The following is a 21,711-nucleotide window of genomic DNA, read 5'->3' as shown; positions in this document are numbered from 1 at the left end:
CACACCGTTCAAGGTAGCTGGAGGAATATTTTTCGGGCCTTGCCCATGTCTTATGACCAATAGAGCCGTTTTAGCAGGGTTATATAACATATTTGTTTCTTCAGCATACTCTTCACAGATTTTCAGAAGAATGCGCAGTCCCCTTATAGATGGTGCCATCAGGACCATATCGTCCGCATAAATCACTCAGTATTTTCTAAATGGAATACCGCACACAGTCTCAACTGCTCTCAACCATCTAGAGCCAGTGAGACTATGGGATCCCCAATTGGGGTATATTCATATATTGTGAGGCTGAAGGTAGTGTGGAGGGGAAGGAGATGGTGAGGAGAAGAAGAGGAAGGAGGAGGAAGGAGAAGAGAGAAGGTAAGTAAGTACCTATTCATTATTTGGTCACCAAACACGGCTAAAGCCATTTCAATTCTGATGGTGGTCTTTACACCACGGCGATACTGAGAGTATCTTCCACTCTGGAACGTGCCACAAATAAACTATATGTTATTTTAAATGAAAAATTTATGAAATAACACAAATTGACAAATAAAATTTTCTTACGCATGCCGGGGTTTGAACCCGGAACCTCAGGATCTCTAGTCAAGAGCCTTACCCCTAGACCACGGAGGCCGTAATACGTACGATTTAAGAATATTTCCGACAAACGATAGTCGTACGTTGTTTTCAAACTTACATAATGTTTGGATGATTTTTACAGAGCAGTTTTTGTGAAAAATCACCTCAAGGACGCTGTTTGTATCTTAGAAAGTAATACTTTAAGTCAACTACTACCTAAGATAAAAGTAAAGTGTTTGAAATCTGAAAATCACCCTGTATATACAATTTACAACTAAAAGGCTAACTGAACAAAAAATACCTTAAACTTATGGGAGCCGGATTATTCAATCTCCAGACGATATGTTCAGTATCCAAAATAATCATCATCATTTTCAAGCCATGTTCAACGTGAAAAATGATCTTTAAACATTTCCTGTTACACTTACGTATAAAACGAAATTACCAAAATCGAGAATATTTTAGAATTTGCCTGTAAAAACAAAAAAAACGTCTCCTGTAAAATTTTCTAAATGGTCTATTGAACATACAAGAACTAAGGCAGCGAACATAGATAACGCAGCGAATCCACAGAGTAGTATAGCCAGTTTCCAACCTTTCCTACTACAAAGAGCACAAAAACAAGAAATGTCTGCCGACAAAAACCTACAATGCAAAGGACAAATACCCGTGACGACGAGCTTGGCCACAGATGTATCTTCTCAAATTGACATGATTATTGAGAAAATGGATAAAAATGGTAACAAAACTGGAAGCTTTTAAATAAGCAATTATCCAAAAATTGACGATGAAAACTTATAGAGTAAACACTTGAGAGATTTCATCAGTCTACAATATGACGATCTAATTGCTAAAATGGAAACCATCACTCAATTGGTTTCCGAAGTAGAGTCACTGAGGAATACACTTGTAGAAAAGGACAAACAAATAAAGTGTCTAGAAGTCAGATTGGCGGAAGTTGATCAAAGATCACAAGATGATTCACTGGAATTTGCCGGCCCCATTCCAAAAAATGACGAGCTGCCCTTTAATGCTATAAAACGGGTGGCTTCAATTGTAGGAGTTGATATAAAAAGAGAAGATATTGTGGAAGTGAGGAGGATTCCTGATAAACGACCGAGTACCCCCAAAATTACATATTAAACGTTTAATAGACAAGACATACCAACTTCTTACAAACGGGACTCTTTTAAACTCAGCCACCTCGCAGTATCCAGGTAGTCAACGAATCTTCATCAGCGAAATTCTCAGTCCTCATTACAAAGACCTTCTATGGAGAACAAAGTCAAAGGCCAAAGAAAGGGGATATAATTATGTGTGGTATTAAGATTAAAAAATTATGATTAGAAAGAAGATTCATAGAGTGCGCATTGTACATTGTCGCTTATTTCGTAAGCTCCCGGTTTTTAAGATTTATAACAGTGAAGTAGTGTGCAAATCGAAGAGATTTTGTTGTTAAGGTGCGGTATTCTTTTTGGGCTATCGCCCGGCGTGTTTGTCTTCCCGGTATTCCACCGGGAAATGCACATAAATTGATTTTTATGAAAAATTTGACATTAAGTGTACCTAGGATATTATGAACTGAATAACTAAATATTATGAAGTTTTTGTCAATTCGTACAAAAGTTAATTCTAAACTAATTTTAAATAATTAAATCAGTGTTTTATTTGTGAATAAAGAACAGTTAAATATTACTAATAAAAAATATCTACTACATACAAATATCATCTACTAGCTACCCCTACTCGTCAATAGATGTCAATAAGTGCTACCTTCTAAAACAGAATACTTTCTATAGCTACTAGTCAACAGATAGCAATTAAGTGCATAAATTTAAAAAAAAGTAAAATTAAAATTATTTAAATAAAATGAACAAAATAAATATTATTTTATTTACTAAATTATCGATTATTCTGCTATAGTGACCATTGTTATATTATTATTTCTTATTTATGACATATTAACCTTAAAGAATAATTGTAATTTAATAACCCAAAAAAATGTACCTACCTTGACATTGTGTACCTAATTTTGTATAAATTCTGTAACAAAAGAATTTCAATTGCCAGCCTGAAGATGTCCATAATAGGACGAAACCGGTACTGGTAAAATAAACAAGTGGAAATAAGTTAAAAAATGTTTTATTTTATATTTTAATACTATATAATTCCACCACGTATAACAGTGTAATAAATAAACTCATATTTTTTCTATATTAATGCATCCGTCAAAAAAACGTCCGCTGGAGACAACGATGTTTCCTAATACTGTGGAACATGGAGGAAAGTGTGTACAAATTGAGGATGTAGAAGAGGATATATTATCCGATACATCATCCCATTGCTCGGACAGCAACGAAACAAAGTTTCCAAGCGCCTCTGGAGTGGATGTGCTCAACGAAGCCCAAGCTCATCTGACAGCTCTTCAGGAAGTTTTAGCAGAGAAACAGTCGAAGGTCTCGAAGGAACAACAGTTGAAGATCTCCAGGAATGACTCCGAAGTTTTCAGAACAATTTTCCAGCTCTTGTTGGAGCGCGAGACGATGCGTGCTGATTTAGCCACAGTGACTGACTAACTAACTAACTAACTAACCATCACGCCGTTTCCCCGCAGGGGTAGGCAGAGAGGACGGACCGCCAAACAACTCGGTCTTGGCACACACTCCTTGCCTCATTCACATTCATACATCGTCTCATACATACTCTTCTATTATTCTGACTCTTGACATGGCCTGACTCGAGTATCTGATTCACTTGATCGTGCCATGTCTTCCTCGGGCGTCCCCGACTTCTGCTACCATTCACATTTGCATCATATATCCTCCTTACACTCCTATCTTCGCTCATTCGCTCTACATGCCCAAACCATCTAAGCGTCCCTTTCTTAATCTTACTCATTACGCTTACATCAGCCTTGCACTCTTTGCGGATCTCCACATTCCTCACACGATCAAACATGGTTTTACCACACATACGCCTCAGGGATCTCATTTCAACAGCATTTAATCTACTTTCATCCTTTCTTTGCCAGTTCCATGCCTCACTTCCATACATCAAGGTAGGTACCAGCACTCCGTTGTGGACTGCTAACTTCGCTTCTTTGGACAATTTTTTGTTAGCGCCTACGGCGTTTAGTCCTCCATTAACGGAATTACCTGCATTTACCCTTCTTTCGATATCTCTGTCAGCCTTCCCATCTCTCGTAAACATACTTCCTAAATACACAAACTCATCCACCTGCTCCAAGTATTCCCCATTCACAATTATATTGCACACTGTTTTCGTACTCTCTCTTTCAAACACCATTACTTTAGACTTACTTACATTCATCATTAACTCATTCTTCATGCATACTTCGTTCATCCTAGACACGAGAGACTGTAGATCATCTATACTATTAGCAATCAGCACCGCATCATCAGCATACAACAGGCAACATACTTTAAAATTATTCAAATTCGCGCCCAATCCCACCTCTTTCAATTCTTGCATACAATTATCCATGTATAGATTGAATAACCACGGTGACATTACGCAGCCTTGTTTAACACCTTTTGTGATATCAAACCACCCCGTAAAACCACCGTTTACCCTAACACATGCAACGCTTCCCTCATACAGAGACGCAATTGCCTGAATCAGATTCGTATTCACTCCATACTTGGACAACACCTTCCATAGCTTTTTCCTGTCGACTCGGTCGTATGCTTTTTGTAAATCTACAAAGGCACAGAAAAGTTTCTGGTTTTTTGCCAGAAACTTCTCAGTGAGCATACGCAATGAGAAGATCTGGTCCATGCACCCCCTTCCACTCATGAAAGCACCTTGCACATCCCATATTTTATCCTTTGTTTCCTTTCTTACTCTTTCAATCAAAATTCTACCATACAGCTTGCCAACTGAACTAAGCAGGCTAATAGCCCTATGATTCCCACATTCCATACGTGACCCTTTACCTTTGTATAATGGCATGATCACAGCCCTTCTCCAATCTAAAGGCGTGTAACCTTCCTTTAAACATTGGTTAAAAAGATTGCACAACCATGTGAGAATTACACGGCTACCTCCTTTAAAATATTCAGCAGCAATATTGTCAAACCCAACAGCCTTACCATTCTTCATACATTTAATCGAGCTTTCTATCTCATCCATGCTAATTTCGGTAACATTCACTCCATCGTCATTCATATCTGATTCGCCACTGGAATCACTGTCATTCACTTCGCTTTCGAAGACTTCCTCGAAATAATTCATCCATCTCTCTTTTATTTTTTCCTCATTCGTCAACATTTTTCCATCTTTTGATTTTATCACTTTCATGCTTCCGTTTTCTGGGCCACTCCGGGACCTTTTGACTTCTTTCCAAAACAACTTAATGTTTTCTTGGAAATGGTTTGTCATTTTCATTCCTTCTTCCTCTTCCAGGCGTTTCTTTCGTTCTTTCACTCCAACTCTTACTTTTTTCTTACATTCCTTATATACTTCTTTCGCTCGATACTTCTCTTCGCTGGAAGCACTGCCAGCCGCAATCAGACACAACCATGCTTTCTTCTTTTCTGAGACCAGTGCTTTAATCTCATCATCCCACCATGCATCACCTTTCTTCCTACCTTGCGTACTTATTCCACAAACCTCCCTAGCAGATTCACAAAGACACACTTTTATGTGGTTCCATGTTTCGTCTATGCTTAGACCATCCATTTCCTTCGCATTCAATCTTATCTCTGCACAATTCACATACTTACTTCTCACATTATCGTTTTGCAGTTTTTCTATTTTGACTCTTGTCGGAGCTGGTACCGTTTTCACTTTAGAGCGCCAACCGCGAAAGAGGTTTACTCTCGACACTACAAGAAAGTGGTCAGTTTCGACCTCAGCCCCTCTGAAAACTCTTGTGTCCTCGGTAACAGCTCTCAACCTAGAGTCAATTACTACAAAATCAATAATTGACCTCTCATTTCCTCTTTCCCACGTATATTGGTGGATACCTTTATGATCGAAGAAAGTATTCGACACAAACAGGTTCCACTCTAAACATACTTCAAGCATTCTGTTCCCGTTGTCATTCGTTCTTTTATCCCCAAACATACCTAAGACCGAATCAAATCCGTCACGTCTAATTCCCACCCACCCATTCAAATCGCCTGCCATTATAATCCTTTCGTTCATATTTTTTAGTCTCATTACAACATTCACACCAGTCCAAAAATCATCTTTCACTTCATCGCTTTCAGAATTAACAGGGGCGTAGCAAATAACAAGAAACACCCTTGTCAAACCGATTTTAAATCTGATCCACATTATTCTCGGACTTACACATTCATACTGCAACATACATTCAATCATTCTGGGAGACAGTAGCGCTGCAACACCTTGACAAGCCCTCTCCGTATCTGGTCTCCCAGACCAAATGACGAGCCTATCATTATGCTGCATTGTACCGCTACCTTTTTTCATACTCTCTGTTATACAAAGTACGTCCAAACATTTGCTCACCATAGTATCACACAGTTCGTTCATCTTTCTTTCCATTCCTCCTCTAATGTTCCATGTACCAATTCGACATTGATCACGTTCCGTCCTCCTCTTTGCGCCACCGAAGGGTTGGCGATGTGATGGATAGCGAACCTCATCGACATCTTTGTCGGCCATTCCCTTCCAAGTACTACTTAAACATCTTAATTATACAACTTATCATATCGTTACACACATAAAACAAATAATACATATTTATACGCTTAATATAACATTTAACTTAACAAATAAACTACCACTAAAAATAGTTATTTTATCACTATATAATTGTTTTAAAACACTCCATGTAGACAGCAAACCAAAGAGCGCGGGTTCATTCCGATTTCATCCTTCATTTCCGATGTCATTATTCCACGCGCGGAAGGGCACGAGCGGTGGGGAGCGGAGGTTGCGGCAGGGGTTGCATGAGTCGCCAAATGACTCTTTTCTTGTGCGGGTTCAGGGTAGATTCCGAGAAACGATGATTCTGTGGCCTAAGCAATGTCATATGGCCCACATTCTGACTGCCCAACTAAAAATGGCGGAAATCAAAATTCGCCATGAAACAGAAGAAAAAACGCACTTGGAACAGAAAATTACCCAGCTGGAGTCTGACCTCGGACCTGTCATGCGAAGAGTGGCTGTAGCAACGGAGGCCAGCCTTTCATTTGCTGACATTGTCCGAAAGCAATCAAATGTTGCCCACCAACACCCGCCAATCACACAATCTGGACAGCACGTCGGAGCACCAAGGCCCGCAATCTGCATCTTCCCAAAAGACGCAGATGTCACCAAGGACAGCGAAGAAACAAAGAAAATAATCCAGAACTTAATTCGGCCATATGAATTAGGAGTACGAATTACAGGGATTAGAAAGATTCGGAATAAATGTGTCCTGCTTAACAGAAACATTAGCTGAACAGGATAAATTGCTAAAAGCACCGTGTTTTGACAATTCGGGTTCCCTTAAAGCTCGACTTCCCACAAAACGACTCCCGAGAATAATATTCTTTAATGTCCCGCGGGAATTTTTTTAATTTTTTTTAAATTTTATTTATTAACCAATATACATATAATACATAATTAAACAATATATATAATATTAGTGGTAACAATACCTCCCTAATTGAGAAATTCTCGTGTTTAGGGAGGGATTGATTGAATTGACGGATGATGAATTCTTGAGGATCGCCCTGACGGGTGTTCCTAATGTACAAGACATCGAGGGATCTTTATTGACCTGCAAGCTAAGTCACCTGGCCGGCGCTCACACTGGAACTACCTGTCATCGTGTTTACGAGATGCCCGCAACATTAAGGAAAATGCTGGTGGAACAAAAGAAAGTCTTCGTAAACTGGATTGTGTGCTGCGTCAGGGATTTTATTGGACTTACTGTCTGTACTAAGTGCCACATGATAGGGCACTCTTACAAATATTGTAAAGATACGAAATCTACACGTGGTCACTGTGCTCAACAAAACCACACCCGTGAGTCTTGCCCAAATGCCACCGTAAAACCAGTTTGCGCGACATGTACTAAATTTGGTAGACCTGCTGATCACTCAACTGGTGACAGGGATAACTGCCCGGCGTACATAGCGGCCCTCAAGAAAGACCTTGCTACAATAAACTATGGAGTGTAATATACATGAACGAATCGAAAATGAAATGCAAAATATTATTGATATAGACACACTTAATTTTCTCGACGCCTCAAAAGTATCCACGCATTTTAAAGGCAATTACTGCTTGAAAATACTAAATCAAAATATCAGAAGTGTTACCAAAAATATTGATAATTTATTAGTTGCCTTAGAACAAATAAAAATAAATTTTGATGTCATCATCCTTACCGAATGCTGGATTAATGACGACTTCGTTGCGCCCAGCATACAAGGCTACGATGTTTTCTCATAAAAAACCACAAAAACCGTAGTGATGGAGTGATAGTTTACACAAAATATTCTATTTTTGGTTCAATGATTCCCATTACTATACTAGAAGCAAACAGTGTGTGCATACAATGTCTTGATTCTGTTGTCATCATCGCTATCTGTCGGTCTCCTTCATATAATAACATATCAAAATTCCTTATGTCACTGAACGAAAACCCTCAAAAGCATAACAAATTCACTAACTGCATCATAGCTGGAGACCTGAACATTGATATAATTACTATTAACCGCATTAAACAGTCACACGTTGAGGTTAAAGAGGCTTTTCAACAATAACTCTTGGGTTTTCCGAGCCCCAGATGCTACAATTTTGCTTGATGACGAAGCCATGAGGTGGAAATGGGCCTCATCACTCAAGATGATTTGCATTTGATTCACTAAAGTAAATTTTAATAATTTCAATGAGTTGTTTTTTTTTTTTTTTTAAATTTATTTATTAAATTGAATATAATTACATTTAATACAATATAAGATATGGGTAGTCCCACAAAGCTGTGACATCAGCTTGTCTGTAGGTTCTACCATTTAATGTTATAACATAATACACATAGCTTAAGTTTAAATATTAATACCAAATATAATGTTTAGGATAGATAAACGTATTGTTCATTTATTAACCACTTTTTGTCAGTTTAGGGCAGGGTTCCTCATTATTTTTTAAGTTAAAGTTTTCGTTGAATTTGTTATAAATCACAGGTATCAAATAGTCAAGTGTTCTGCTACCATACTTATTTGATATTAGTGGAATTTTTAGGCCTTTTTTTCAGTAAATCTCGTCTTGTGACTATGCACCAATAACTTTTTGCACGCATTTTCTCCCGCATTATCCATAATTATAATAAACCAGAGAAGCCCTTTAATTGGAAGTAGGCCCTCAGAGCCATACAGGAATTTTAAGTTGTTTCTTTGTTTGTAAATGCTAGGTTTAACAATTTTTTTAATTATAGCAGTTTGTAAATTTTGAATGTATTTAATATTAATATTACTCGAGTGTCCACAAGTTCGAATTCCATATCTAAGTATTGATTCGACCATAGAATGTTATATAAGTTTGAGAGTGCATCGAGGCAACACAAATTTTAATTTATAAAAATTACTCGTCAAACATCGGAGCTGGTTACAAATTTTGGTCACACTTTTGTCCCATTTAAAGTCTACGATTATGCCAAGGTAAGTATATTCGTCTGTAAAATCAATTTTTTCACAGCAGCAAATATTATCCTTTTTTATGCATACATTCAAAATTATGTGCAGTCATTTTAGGTAAGTTCCACATTTTCAAGCTTGGTGATCTTATATACATGCTTTTTGTTTTTTTGACATTAATAATTAGGTCTCATGATGTAGGCATCATGAGACCATTTACGTAGCTCGTTAAAGTCTATTTGTAATTCTTGAATAGCTATTTTAGGGTTTTCATTAGAGACAACTAGTGCAGTATCATCAGCGAAAATGAATCTACGGGCTATTTAAAAAAGTTTAGACATGGCAATTACATATATAATGTATAATTTTGGTCCTAAAATTGACCCTTGTGGCACTCCTGATTTAATAAATCTAAAATTACTCATTATATTCAAAATCTTTACATACATTTTTCTATTTGTTAAATAGTTTTTGAAAAATGAAAATGGAGTTTACCACGGATTCCTATGATTTCGAGTACCTTGATTAATTGTATATGGCTGAGTGTATCGAAAGCTTTTGAGAAATCGATAAATGATACTAGTACATGTTTTTTTGAGTTAAGCTCTGATGCTTTTTTGTTTTTGGAAGCCATACTGACATTCATCAATAATGCCCAAATTATTTAAATATCTATCCAAATTTATAGATATATATTTTTCTAATATTTTTTCTAATGCGGGTAATAAGGAAATAGGCCTATAATTATTTATTACGGTGTGATCTCCATTTTAAAAAATGGGCCTTATGATGCTGCATTTTAGTTCAGCTGGAATGTGACTTGTGTCAATAATTCTGTTAATTAGGTGAGTAATTATAGGACCAAATAATTTGACATGTTTTTTTAGATCATTCATGCGAATTAGATCCACGCCCGGTGTCTTTGAATTTTTCATTCTTCCGATAATGCATTCAGTTTGTTCTGCATTAGCTCTTGGTACGTACATTGAAGGTTGCAAATGTTCTTGCTTCAACTCTTGAATTGTTGAAGCGTGTATCGTTCCTTGTCAAATGTCAAAAAATGACAGCTTCAAAAGTAACATCTACCGAAATAGCGGGCTATTCAAAATAAGACCTCTTATTGGAAAACCCTGTAAATATGCTATCGAAATATAACATTTAAAAAAGTGTTTTATTTGATGTTAAATTAACGATTTTATTTCCGGGGGTCCTGGGGACTCCACCAGGTAAATTGTGTATGTATGAAGTCACCGAGTAAATCAAGTGTTAACCAGCCAGAGCTGGCTGGAGAGCGATGAATTTGTTCCACAATTTCATCATCATATTTTATTTTAAATACTGGAGGATACATCTACCGATCCTGTACTTTTACTGGGTCTAGTTTTGGTTACCACCGTGCCGCACGGCTACCAAGTTTAACCCATAATGGACATGCCAACAATAATGGAAAACATAAAAAGTGATCGTAAAGGATTCTACAGTGAGAAATAACATTGAATTAACAATTAGAAGGAAAACTAAACAAATTATAAGAAACAACTTTATTTAGATAATAAACAGGCAAAATAACATCGAAACAAGTGATAACTGCGAATCGGATAAGAGTATTTACCTTTGTGGCATAATATGTTGTATATGTATATTTTTTCATCCTTTTCCTTTTATAGTGTACATTTTTTTCTCTTTCGTTCTTCTCTCCTTTTTAAAATAATAGTATTTTATAGTGTTTCTTGCAATTAAATATCAATGTATATCATGGTCACCCTACATGTTTACTACATTATACTGTAATGAATTGGTTGGATTTAGATTAATAGGTACCCAATTTGTAGAAACGTTAATGTAACAATATTGTTCTCTTAAGGGTGGTACACACGCAAAGCTCACATCAACAGATAATATAAAGCACAATAGCGCTCGCCATACAATCCCATACAGACCCGACACACGTAAAAAGATAACGCGCTATAAGTGTGGTTCTGAACTTCGCTAACCGAATTTATTTTACGTAACCGCTCCCGACGCGATATTTGAAAAGTTATGCGTCCCCCTCTCCGCCGTAAAAAGGAGAGGGGGTCATTTTAATTACGGAGCTACTAACTAAGTTCCGTGTTCCCTTTGACAGCCATGACATAAGCAGCCTAATAATGCATTTCTTATTTATTATGTTAGCTCATATCGTCATGTGTGCTAGTAAATTTAGAAACATAAAAAATTATGTACATGGTGGAATGTCTCTCTACTCATTCGAAAATAATTAAAAAATTTCCCATCAGAGAGCTCGTAAAAAAGGTGGAACTCCCCATGTTCTTTTTTGAAAGGGATGTGTCGCTCCACCCAAATCCGTCGATCAAGCATCGAACCCGCTAACGTCAACTGAGCACTGCTGGCGGCATCATCATCTGAGGATGAGCTGTCCAACAGATCCAGCAATAGGCGACAAGTATCATCCATTTCGAAAACGTGCTCAGGCTGTCAGTAAGTAAAGTTGTCACTTTGACAGATGAAATTATGTTCGGCCGCTCTCGAATTCAACTGACCCCCTCTCCTACCATAGGAAGAAATATTTGATAGCGTCGTGTGTCGGTAGAAAAGATGATGCGCTATACATTAACTTTTGATGTGGGCTTTGCGTGTGTACTAACTCTTAATATATAATCTTTGTGCTATTTTTTAATTTTATTAGTTTCTAAAATTATTGACCTCAACACAGGCTTGTCCCAGTGAGGTTAAAAATTCTAACGTAAAAAAGATACAATGTAAAGAAACAATAAATAAATTGTTTACAGACCTGCGACTATTTTTTAACATTAAAAATAATGACATTTAACTTTTTGTGATAACTAGCAATATGCCAAAATATCCTGACTCAGTGATATATCTTAAAATACATCATTGTTTTACAGTAGTGATGCTAGTGAAATTAATAGCAGTGCCAAAAATATGAAATTTCTAAGACATCACACTCAAAAAAATTGACATGTTGTATTGTAAGTACATTAACCCACAGTGTAAACAGGCAAAATAAAATCTAAATAAGTCAGAAAAGTGTGTGTCAAGTAAAAGTAACAACCGCGCATCGGATAAGCGTAATGCTTACACTCCTAAACAACATTCGTGGTATTTTTAAATTTATATTAAAGAAAATAACATTGAATTTGTGGTGATAATTAGTATTCTGCCAAAACTTCCTCACTCAGTGAATTATCTTAAAGCTTTCACATTGTGTACCAGTTATACCACAGTGGTTCTGCTAGTGCCATTAAAAAACTGTGCCAAAATCCATAGTTTAACCGGGATATCATTCTCAAACATTCTAAACGGTGACAATTACGTGGGTACGCAAAATGACACCTGTTCACCAACATTAGCTGCCTTTATACAGTCGCTCTGTCGCGCGTGAAACAGCAATAGTGCGCGAAAGAATGCGCGTGTAAAGATGAGGGATTCGGAAGGGATAGACCGTGCGATTGCGTTCATCAGTATTTGACGCAATCGCGTGGTTCGAGGTTGCTTTACACGTACAGTTCTTTCGCGCACGCAAGATGGCGGACATACGCACGTGGAGTAAAGAATTAATAATAGAGTTACTTGAGTTATATAAGTCTTTTCCTTGCCTATGGAAAATTAAGTCGGAACATTATAAAAACAAAAATCTTAAGGAGGAAGCTTACATCAAAATAATCGACTTTTGTAAAGAGAAAGGATTTCCTGATGCCAATCGAGATTTTGTGGTCAAAAAACTACAAAGTCTAAGAGGCTCTTTTCGAAAGGAACTAAAGAAAGTTCAAAACAGCCACCGCAGTGGAAAAGGAACAGATGAAGTGTACAAATCCTCGCTTTGGTACTATGATCATTTGCTGTTCACTAAGGACCAAGAACTACCTACTGACAGTATATCTAACATTGAGGATGATCCAGTTGATGAAAACAGAGCTGTTGAGGAAAATATTATTTCGACCAACGAAGGCGGAATAACAGAAAGTGGCGTTGGTGAAATTGGACAGCAAACTCAAGTCGTAAGTAAATTTAATTTATTTTTATTTATTATTATTATACATTTAAATATATCCAATAGTACAGTTAAAACATTTTGACCGTTTAAGAACTCACGTTACTTAACCCTATTGGTTGTCGCACACAAAGACACACACACACGCAACTTTAAGAGAAGGTCCGACAACCTTTACATTATATTTTCTGTTTTTAAGTTCTTCCACTATTAACCATACGATCTTGCCACTCAACACTCCCATCTGTATTAAAGTATGTTTTATATTGTTCTCTGTTTCGTTTAGCTTCCGAAGTGATCTGTGTGTGGGGACGTCTTTGAAGATTGATCAATGGAACAGAATTTTGTTGAGAGTCTGTAGTAATCTCGTCTCGTGGGTAATTAGAAATAGGATATGTGTTACTGCGTTTACACAAAAAATTGTGTAAAGTGCAAATAGCAAGGACGACGTAACAAATACTTTTGTGGTTTTTTATATTTATTGCTCTTTGTAATACCCTAAACCTTGCTGAAATGATTCCAAATGCATTTTCAACTACGTTACGGGCCCTTGACAGTCTGTAATTATAAATCCTTTTTTCGTAATCTAGTTCTCTCTGAGAATATGGTTTGAGAAAATTAGGTTCTAATCCAAACGCTTCATCACCCAGAAAGACAAAGTTCAAGTTATTTACGGTATCACAATTTTCTGGAAAATTGAGATCGCCCATTTGCAGTTTATGATAAAATTCTGTTTGCTCTAAGACTCCTCCATCGGATACTCTTCCATTTTTACCCACGTCAACATAAAGAAACTCATAGTTTGGACCAACTAAAGCCATCAATACGATGCTATAGAAGTGTTTGTAATTATAGTACACAGCTCCGGAACCCGGCAAAGGCACAATGCGAATGTGCTTGCCATCCATGGCACCTCCGCAGTTGATGAATTGCCATTTCACTTCAAATTCTTTTGCTATCTTGATCCATTCTTCCTTCGTAGACGGCATCTGAAAATGAAATTATAATATGTTTTTTGTCTTATATTTTTAGAATGATGCTGCTCCTACTGGATGGGACTCGACACCGCGTAGAAATAAAAGAAAAGCTACAAACAACTACCAGGCCGAATTCTTTAAAGTCTGTGCAGATACTCTCAAATCAAATAGCAAGGAGTTTTCGGAGTTCGAAGTCGCCGGAATGAATATGGCCAAAAAATTAACTAAAATGGATCCGGTGCAGGCAATTTATGCGGAATCCTTAATAAATAATATTTTACGCAAAGGGTTGCTGAAAAAGTTGACAGAAGAAACTGACATATGCGACAATTATTGTAATAAGACCATTCGAACACCGTCTTCTGCTGACTTGCACAGGACTTCATCGATTAGTTCAGACGTATCACAGTCTATATTAGAAGGCATCTACCAAAATCAGGAAGAAACAAGCCTGAGAACTTTTTACGAATCTTCTACTGATACGTACCAATGACAATCTGATATGTATCTCAAATGAATCACAATTAATCTCAATAAAAAATACTATGTAAAACTATAATTTGGATGATGATTAAAGATATACAGGACTGATTATTTAGATTTTTATTTATAACAATAATAAAGTTACTTACCTTTAAATAATCCAGCCTTAAACATTCATAAATAGCTCGACACGTTTCTGGTATTATTGAAGAAAGAGATGGAGCAGATATACCGGTACTGAATTTCAAATCTTCAAATGAGCGTCCTGTGGCGAGATATCGAAGAGTTGCTGCTAATCGTGCTTCTGCACTAATACTCTCTCTCATAATGGTGTCTTGCCTTGATATTTTATGTTTGATTTTATCTAACAACATACTAAATAACTGATCATCCATACGCAAATAATTCTTGAAATCGTCCGGATAGTTTTCACGTAATTCTTCAATCAGTGGCATATGACAATATTGCTGTCTGTATTTCTTAACCCATACAGATCGTTTCTTCTTCTTTTTGAGTAGGCTAACACCAGCAAATATCATGACTTGTGCCATGATATTTCTTTTTCTTCTATCCATTTTGCTCCGTCGCACTATACTGAGTGTACGCGAACTTGAGTAAAACTTTGTAAATTGCACACACTCCAACACGCGCCAGTTCCACGCAGTCTATCGCGCATGATTAGTCTTTACACGTTCGCTCTTTCCGTTCACATGTAACGTACACATGTAATCGCGCGCGAATGAATGTTAAGCTTCAAAACTAACAAAAAGTGATCGCGCACGATTGCGCGCACAGGCTTACCAATACGCAATCCTGTACGCTCCTGAGAATGCGCGATAGAGCGACTGTATAAAGGCAGCTATTGCCTGGCAACAGGCGTTCGTTCCAAAATAGAATAAAGGTGTTGTTGAAGTTGCCAGCCAATTATATAAAATAATCCAGGAATTCATACAATCTACTTTATTCTATTTTGACGTCTGCGAGTATAGTACTCATTTCTATACAAAATCAAAATGCAAAGCGCCGGTACATCAGAAAGTGTGTAACCCCTTCGAAACATCTGCTCTGACCCCTCTTAGGTCTCCAAAGGGAAATGAGTATGGCACTCAATCAGATGTCATTTATGATCCTGAATATTACACCTCACTCTCCAGGAGAAGCAGAACAAGATGATGATACTTCAAAGCCGAGTACCCAAAATATCTTCAAAGATGCAAGAAGATCACTGAACTTAATCAAAACAACAATATCGGAGGGCAAAAGCAAAACTTCGGTATCACAAAAAGACAAAATAGGGCACGAGTTAGATTAATCATATGATAAATATAAATCGTGTGATGTGTGTACGTACACCTGTTCTCAAGCTGTAAGCCTTAAAATGCATAAACGCACTCACACAGGTGCGAAACCATTCTTGTGTGATGTGTGTACGTACACCTGTTCTCAAGTTGTAAGCCTTAAAATGCATAAAAGCACTCACACAGGTGCGAAACCATTCTTGTGTGATGTGTGTACGTACACCTGTTCTCAAGCTGTAAGCCTTAAAGTGCATAAACGCACTCACACAGGTGAGAAATTAATTAATCTTGTGAAATGATTGTAACAAAGGATTTTCCAATAAGAGGTGTAATTTTGGATATTAATTAAGGAATTAGTGATTTTTTATGGCCGGAATTGGATAGTATTGATGTGGACAACGTTTACTTTCAACAAGACGGCGCTACGTGCCACACAAGTGTTGTGTATAAAGCTTCGGGCTTTTAGACACAGATGGCAGTGCTCTTAGTTTTAGCCTCCGACGACAGAGGGCGTCTCAGCTTCAGGTTAGGTTTCATTTGGAATCCCTCTGGCAGACCGAATCTAGCTAGGACCGATAAAGGTTGACCAACGCGGTTATATTGTACACGCGATATTCTAAATAAACCAGTTAATAACAAGTAACCTATCTTATTATATCTTCCATCCAAGGAGTGTTGGAAGTCTGTGGCAAGAAGTCCACGGCTGACTACCCTGAAGGGTAGAACATCACAGCTGGCGCAGCCGGTAGGATAACTGGAGAATTTTTTTTTGTTGTCACACGGCAGCAAAATTTTGTCAACCGGGAACGTGAGGGCTAAGTCACGGGGTGACTTCCAATTGTGTTTTCCTTCGTGGAGAAGGGAGACAAGATTGGTTATCCAGGGCCGTGGAGGCCTAGGATCGACGTTTTCTGTTCTAGGAATTAAGAGGCAATTTACCAGAGGACCATTTTAACAAAGGAAAATAATCCATTGCCAAGGCGAGCGGTGGAGCTAATTTGGAACAATAAAACATTGCCAGGACGTGCGGTGTTTGCAGCATCTATCTATTGCCAAGGCGAGCGGTGGATAATAACAACTTTTGAAGGAATTTCTGGAAGATTGGCGGCGCAGAGAAGAGTTCCTGAGTTAAGTAGTTGTTTTTTTTGTTGGAGGTTATTGTTCCGGGTTTTGTTTTTTTTCTTGTGTGTTTTTATTGTGGTCTGTGCTTCGTGTAGATATGGAATCGGGAAGAATCCCGAGTTTTAATCATCTCGAGGGAGATTGGTTCGTGTTTAAGCTTCGTCTAGAACAGTTTTTCGTTATAAATGATGAGATTAACGCGGATAAAAAAAGGGCGTTTTTGTTAAATCTTTTGGAGCCGGATACACTCTCTTTGTTGATAAATTTGTGTTTTCCACTTAGAGTTACGGACGTTTCTTTTGAAAAATTATGGGCACTTCTTGAAAAACATTGCAATAAAAAGCGTTCAGTATTCAAAGAACGCGAAGTATTTTTTTCAGCAAGACAAGAGGCGGGCGAATCCATTAAAGATTTTGGGGTTAGATTACGGTCTTTGTCAACTTATTGTGAGTTTGAAGCTAGGTTGGAGAAAAATTTAGTAGATATGTTTGCCATTGGATTATTACCGGGTCGCATTAAATACAAGATTTACTTGGAAGGGCTGAAATTGTCACTTAGCGAACTAGAGGAAATAGCTAATAGTATGTCAGTTTTAGACGTTCCAAATAATTCAGTTAAATCAGAGGTTAACATTATCAGTAAGAACACTAGCAATAGGCATTTTTCTAAGGGCAATAAACAAAAGTTTGCCGCGAGTTCATCTGTAAACAAACCGACGTATACAGTACCATCGGGTGCGAAAACCCAGTGCCGAATTTGCAAGAAAACGGGTCATTGTACTAATTCATGCAAATTTCGCAATGCGAGATGCTACAAATGCAATGAAGTAGGTCATCTGCAAAAATATTGTGTGAATAATAACTTTTCAAATAGTGTAAATCCAATTGTTGAGGATTTTTGTTGTAATAATCATGTGATAGCTTCAATAAAACCGTTCACAGCAGACATTATAATTAACGACAAGCATTTTAGTGCGATGGTCGATTCGGGATCTTCGTTAAGTGTAATGCAGGAAGAAATCTTTAAGCGTCATTTTGGTTCATTAAAATTATTGGCGGATAACCGTATCATTACTGGGTACGCAGGGAATCCTTTGAAAGTTATTGGCAAAGTTATTTTTGACGTGAAGTTCAAAAATAAAAACAATAATGTTACATTTATAATTGTTGCGGGAGGTTCAGATCTAATTGTAGGTAGAGATTTCATGGATATTTTTGGGTTAGAAATCGCTTCAGTACAAAATACAATTAATTCGGTGGACCCTGAAGAGGAATATAAGGATAATTTTATTCGTGAATTTCCGGATGTTTTTACTGAAAAGCTGGGTAAATTTAATAAATTTAAGGTGTCTTTTAAGGTTAATAAAGATGCGAGTCCAATTTTTTTTAATGCTAGGCCGGTTCCCTTTTCAATTAAAGAAAAAATTGAGGCGGAATTAAAGTCTATGGTAAAAGACGGGATAATATCACCGGTAACGAGTAGCAATTTTGCATCACCGATAGTACCTGTCGTAAAGAAGAACGGTAACATTAGGGTTTGCGCTGACTTCAAAAGAAGTCTTAATCTGATTACGAATTTGGAAAAATATCCATTACCCAAGATAGAAGAGGTTATTCATAAGATAAGTTCAGGTAAATTATTTGCGAAACTGGATCTAAAACAAGCATACTGTCAGTTAGAATTGGAGGAACATTGTAAAAGATTTACATGCATTAATACGCATTTGGGATTATTCCAGTTTAATAGGCTGGTCTTCGGTTTTAAATCGGCACCGGCAATTTTTGCGAGAACTATAGCAAGTTGTTTGCAAGATTTAAAAGGCGTGGCATTTTATTTAGATGACATTATAATTTCAGGGATCAATGAGCGGGATCTCGAGAGTAATATTCGCGCGGTGTGTAATCGCTTAAGAGAATGTGGTTTATGCGTCAATACGGAGAAATGTGAATTTTTTGTTAAAACAATTGATTTTTTAGGATACGTAATTTCGGAAAAGGGTATTCAACCTCAAAGTGACAAATTAGAAGCTATTAAAAAAGCACCGTATCCAGCAGATGTTCAACAATTAAAAAGTTTATTAGGATTTTTTAATTTTTATAGGAATTTCATTCCGAATATGTCTTCAATCTGCGAACCGTTACATAATCTCTTAAAGAAAAATACGAGGTTTGAGTTCGATCAGAGGTTTTCAGACGCTGTGGACAAGATTAAATGCCTAATGAGTAGTAATAGGATACTAACGAATTACTTTCCTAATTTACCTATTAAGCTATATACTGATGCAAGTAGCTCGGGGCTCGGAGCTTCCTTGTTCCATAGTTTCGCGGATGGATCGTTGAGACCAATTGAATTTGCGTCTAGAAGTTTAACAAGTGCGGAAAAAAAATACAGCATCCTTGATTTGGAAGCTTTGGCTATTGTTTTTGGGTTAAACAAGTTTTTTCGCTATTTATATGGAAGAGAATTTACATTATGTGTAGACAATATGCCACTAATGAGGATTTTAGGAGAAAATAAACATATACCGGTGTTAGCAGCTAATCGGTTGCAACGTTATGGGATCATCTTGGCAGGGTTCTCATACAAAATTGAGTACGTCAAATCAGCTAATAATCATGCGGATTATTTATCGCGTTTTCCGTTGGAAAACTCAGAGGAAAAATCGGTAGACGATCTAGGTTCCGATTTCATAGGCTATATAGAAAAGTGTGAACACTTAGATGTAAAGCGTATAGTCGCAGCGACAGGCTCAGACCCAGAAATTCAAGGAATTTTAGGACATCTTCGTAGAGGGTGGCCCAAGTGGGTAAATCGCGATAGTTTTTTATGGAAATTCTGGATGAAAAGGAATGAATTATCTATTGAAAATGATTGTTTGTTTTGGCAACATAGAATTATAATTCCAAGTTCGCTTCAGAATATAGTTTTAGATTTGTTACACAGATCGCATTTGGGCATTGTAAAAATGAAGGGATTAGCCAAAGGTTATTTTTGGTGGCCGTCAATGAACAAGGACTTCAAAGTTGCAAAGATTGTGCAGCAGTTAGGCCGTTACCACCTAAGAGTCATTTATCAGTCTGGCCTAATTCAGGATCATGGAAGAGGCTGCATCTGGATTATTGCGGGCCAATTTCGGGGAAAATGTTTTTAGTTATTTGCGACGCTTTCTCAAAATGGGTAGATTGCGTGGAAATACCGAAAGCAGACTCAAGTCATACGATTAATGAGTTGAAGAGAATTTTTTCAAATTTTGGGTACCCGGACTGTATTGTAACTGATAATGGAACCGTTTTTACTAGTCAGGAGTTCAAAGATTTCTTAGAGTATAATAATATTGAGTTTTTAACAACGCCAGTGCGTCATCCCCAAAGCAATGGGCAGGCAGAAAACTCGGTAAAAACAGTGAAGAATTTTTTAAAGAAAATTCTTGTTAATAACGTATTTAAGTCAAATTATAAAGATAGATTATATGAATTTTTAAGTGATTATAGAAATATTCCACATTCCACAACTGGAATTGAACCCTCAGTGCTAATGTTTGGTAGGAGATTAAAATCAACCTTTAGTAGCCTTTTACCTAAAAGTTTTGAAGGAAACGTAGCAACCTCGACAGAGAATTTAGCGAATGCGAATATTAATAAAGGTCAAGAAAATCAGTTTAGGAATTTCGGTGGGGTTGTTTGTAGAAGTTTTCAGATAGGTCAGAAGTGTTTAGCGAGAGACTTCAGACAAGTGAATAAATGTTCTTGGGCAAAAGGAATTGTTGAAAAAAGACTGGGAAAAAAACTGTATATTATTAAAATTGTGGGGACACAGATGTCGTGGAAAAGGCATATTGATCAACTGAGAGGATGTCCGCAGCATAGAGAGGAAGAGGCAGAGAGTGAACCTTTCGCGTCTGATATGACGAAATGCTGGGCAGATGAGGTTGACACGTCACTCCTTTTGAGAGATTTTAACCGGAGTTCTCTTGATTTCAGGTCTCCAGGGAGAAACAGAAGCCCACCACAAAATGAACCAGCACCATGGGCGGGACGACTTCGTCCCAGACGTCTTTGAAATGACCTCCAGGGAAAGAATCAGCTACTTATAGGGTCAACATCTTTTTGGAGTAGAGTCAGTGCTTAATGAATTATTTAATTTTGTGTGTAATGATATATTTTCAAATATTTAGTTCTTGATTTTGGTGACATCTGTTTGCGATTGTATAGATTCGTGATTTTAAAAATAATACTGTAACAATGAAATATCGTAGACAGGTTTCTAGTTAGCAGGGGGAAGATGTTGTGTATAAAGCTTCGGGCTTTTAGACACAGATGGCAGTGCTCTTAGTTTTAGCCTCCGACGACAGAGGGCGTCTCAGCTTCAGGTTAGGTTTCATTTGGAATCCCTCTGGCAGACCGAATCTAGCTAGGACCGATAAAGGTTGACCAACGCGGTTATATTGTACACGCGATATTCTAAATAAACCAGTTAATAACAAGTAACCTATCTTATTATATCTTCCATCCAAGGAGTGTTGGAAGTCTGTGGCAAGAAGTCCACGGCTGACTACCCTGAAGGGTAGAACATCACAGCAACGAAACCATTGATCTTTTACGGGAAAAGTTTCCGGACCGTGTTATCTCTCGAAG

General features: G+C 37.3%; 1 protein-coding gene across 1 annotated transcript; it reads left to right on the top strand.

The window, feature by feature from the left end:
- The first annotated feature begins 8,430 nt into the window (after positions 1–8,430).
- LOC149413604 (uncharacterized) lies at positions 8,431–21,170 on the top strand. Its single transcript, XM_089644434.1, has 3 exons — positions 8,431–13,204; positions 14,230–14,566; positions 21,058–21,170. Exons 1-3 carry the CDS (start codon positions 12,731–12,733, stop codon positions 21,168–21,170), a joined length of 924 nt encoding a protein of 307 aa, XP_089500560.1. The 5' UTR covers positions 8,431–12,730.
- Positions 21,171–21,711: the final 541 nt, after the last annotated feature.

Source organism: Hesperophylax consimilis, chromosome 21, assembly GCF_061612785.1.
Source record: "Hesperophylax consimilis isolate HC1 chromosome 21, BYU_Hcon_1.0, whole genome shotgun sequence".
Taxonomy (NCBI): Eukaryota; Metazoa; Arthropoda; class Insecta; order Trichoptera; family Limnephilidae; genus Hesperophylax; species Hesperophylax consimilis.
This window is presented reverse-complemented; position numbering and strand designations above follow the sequence as displayed.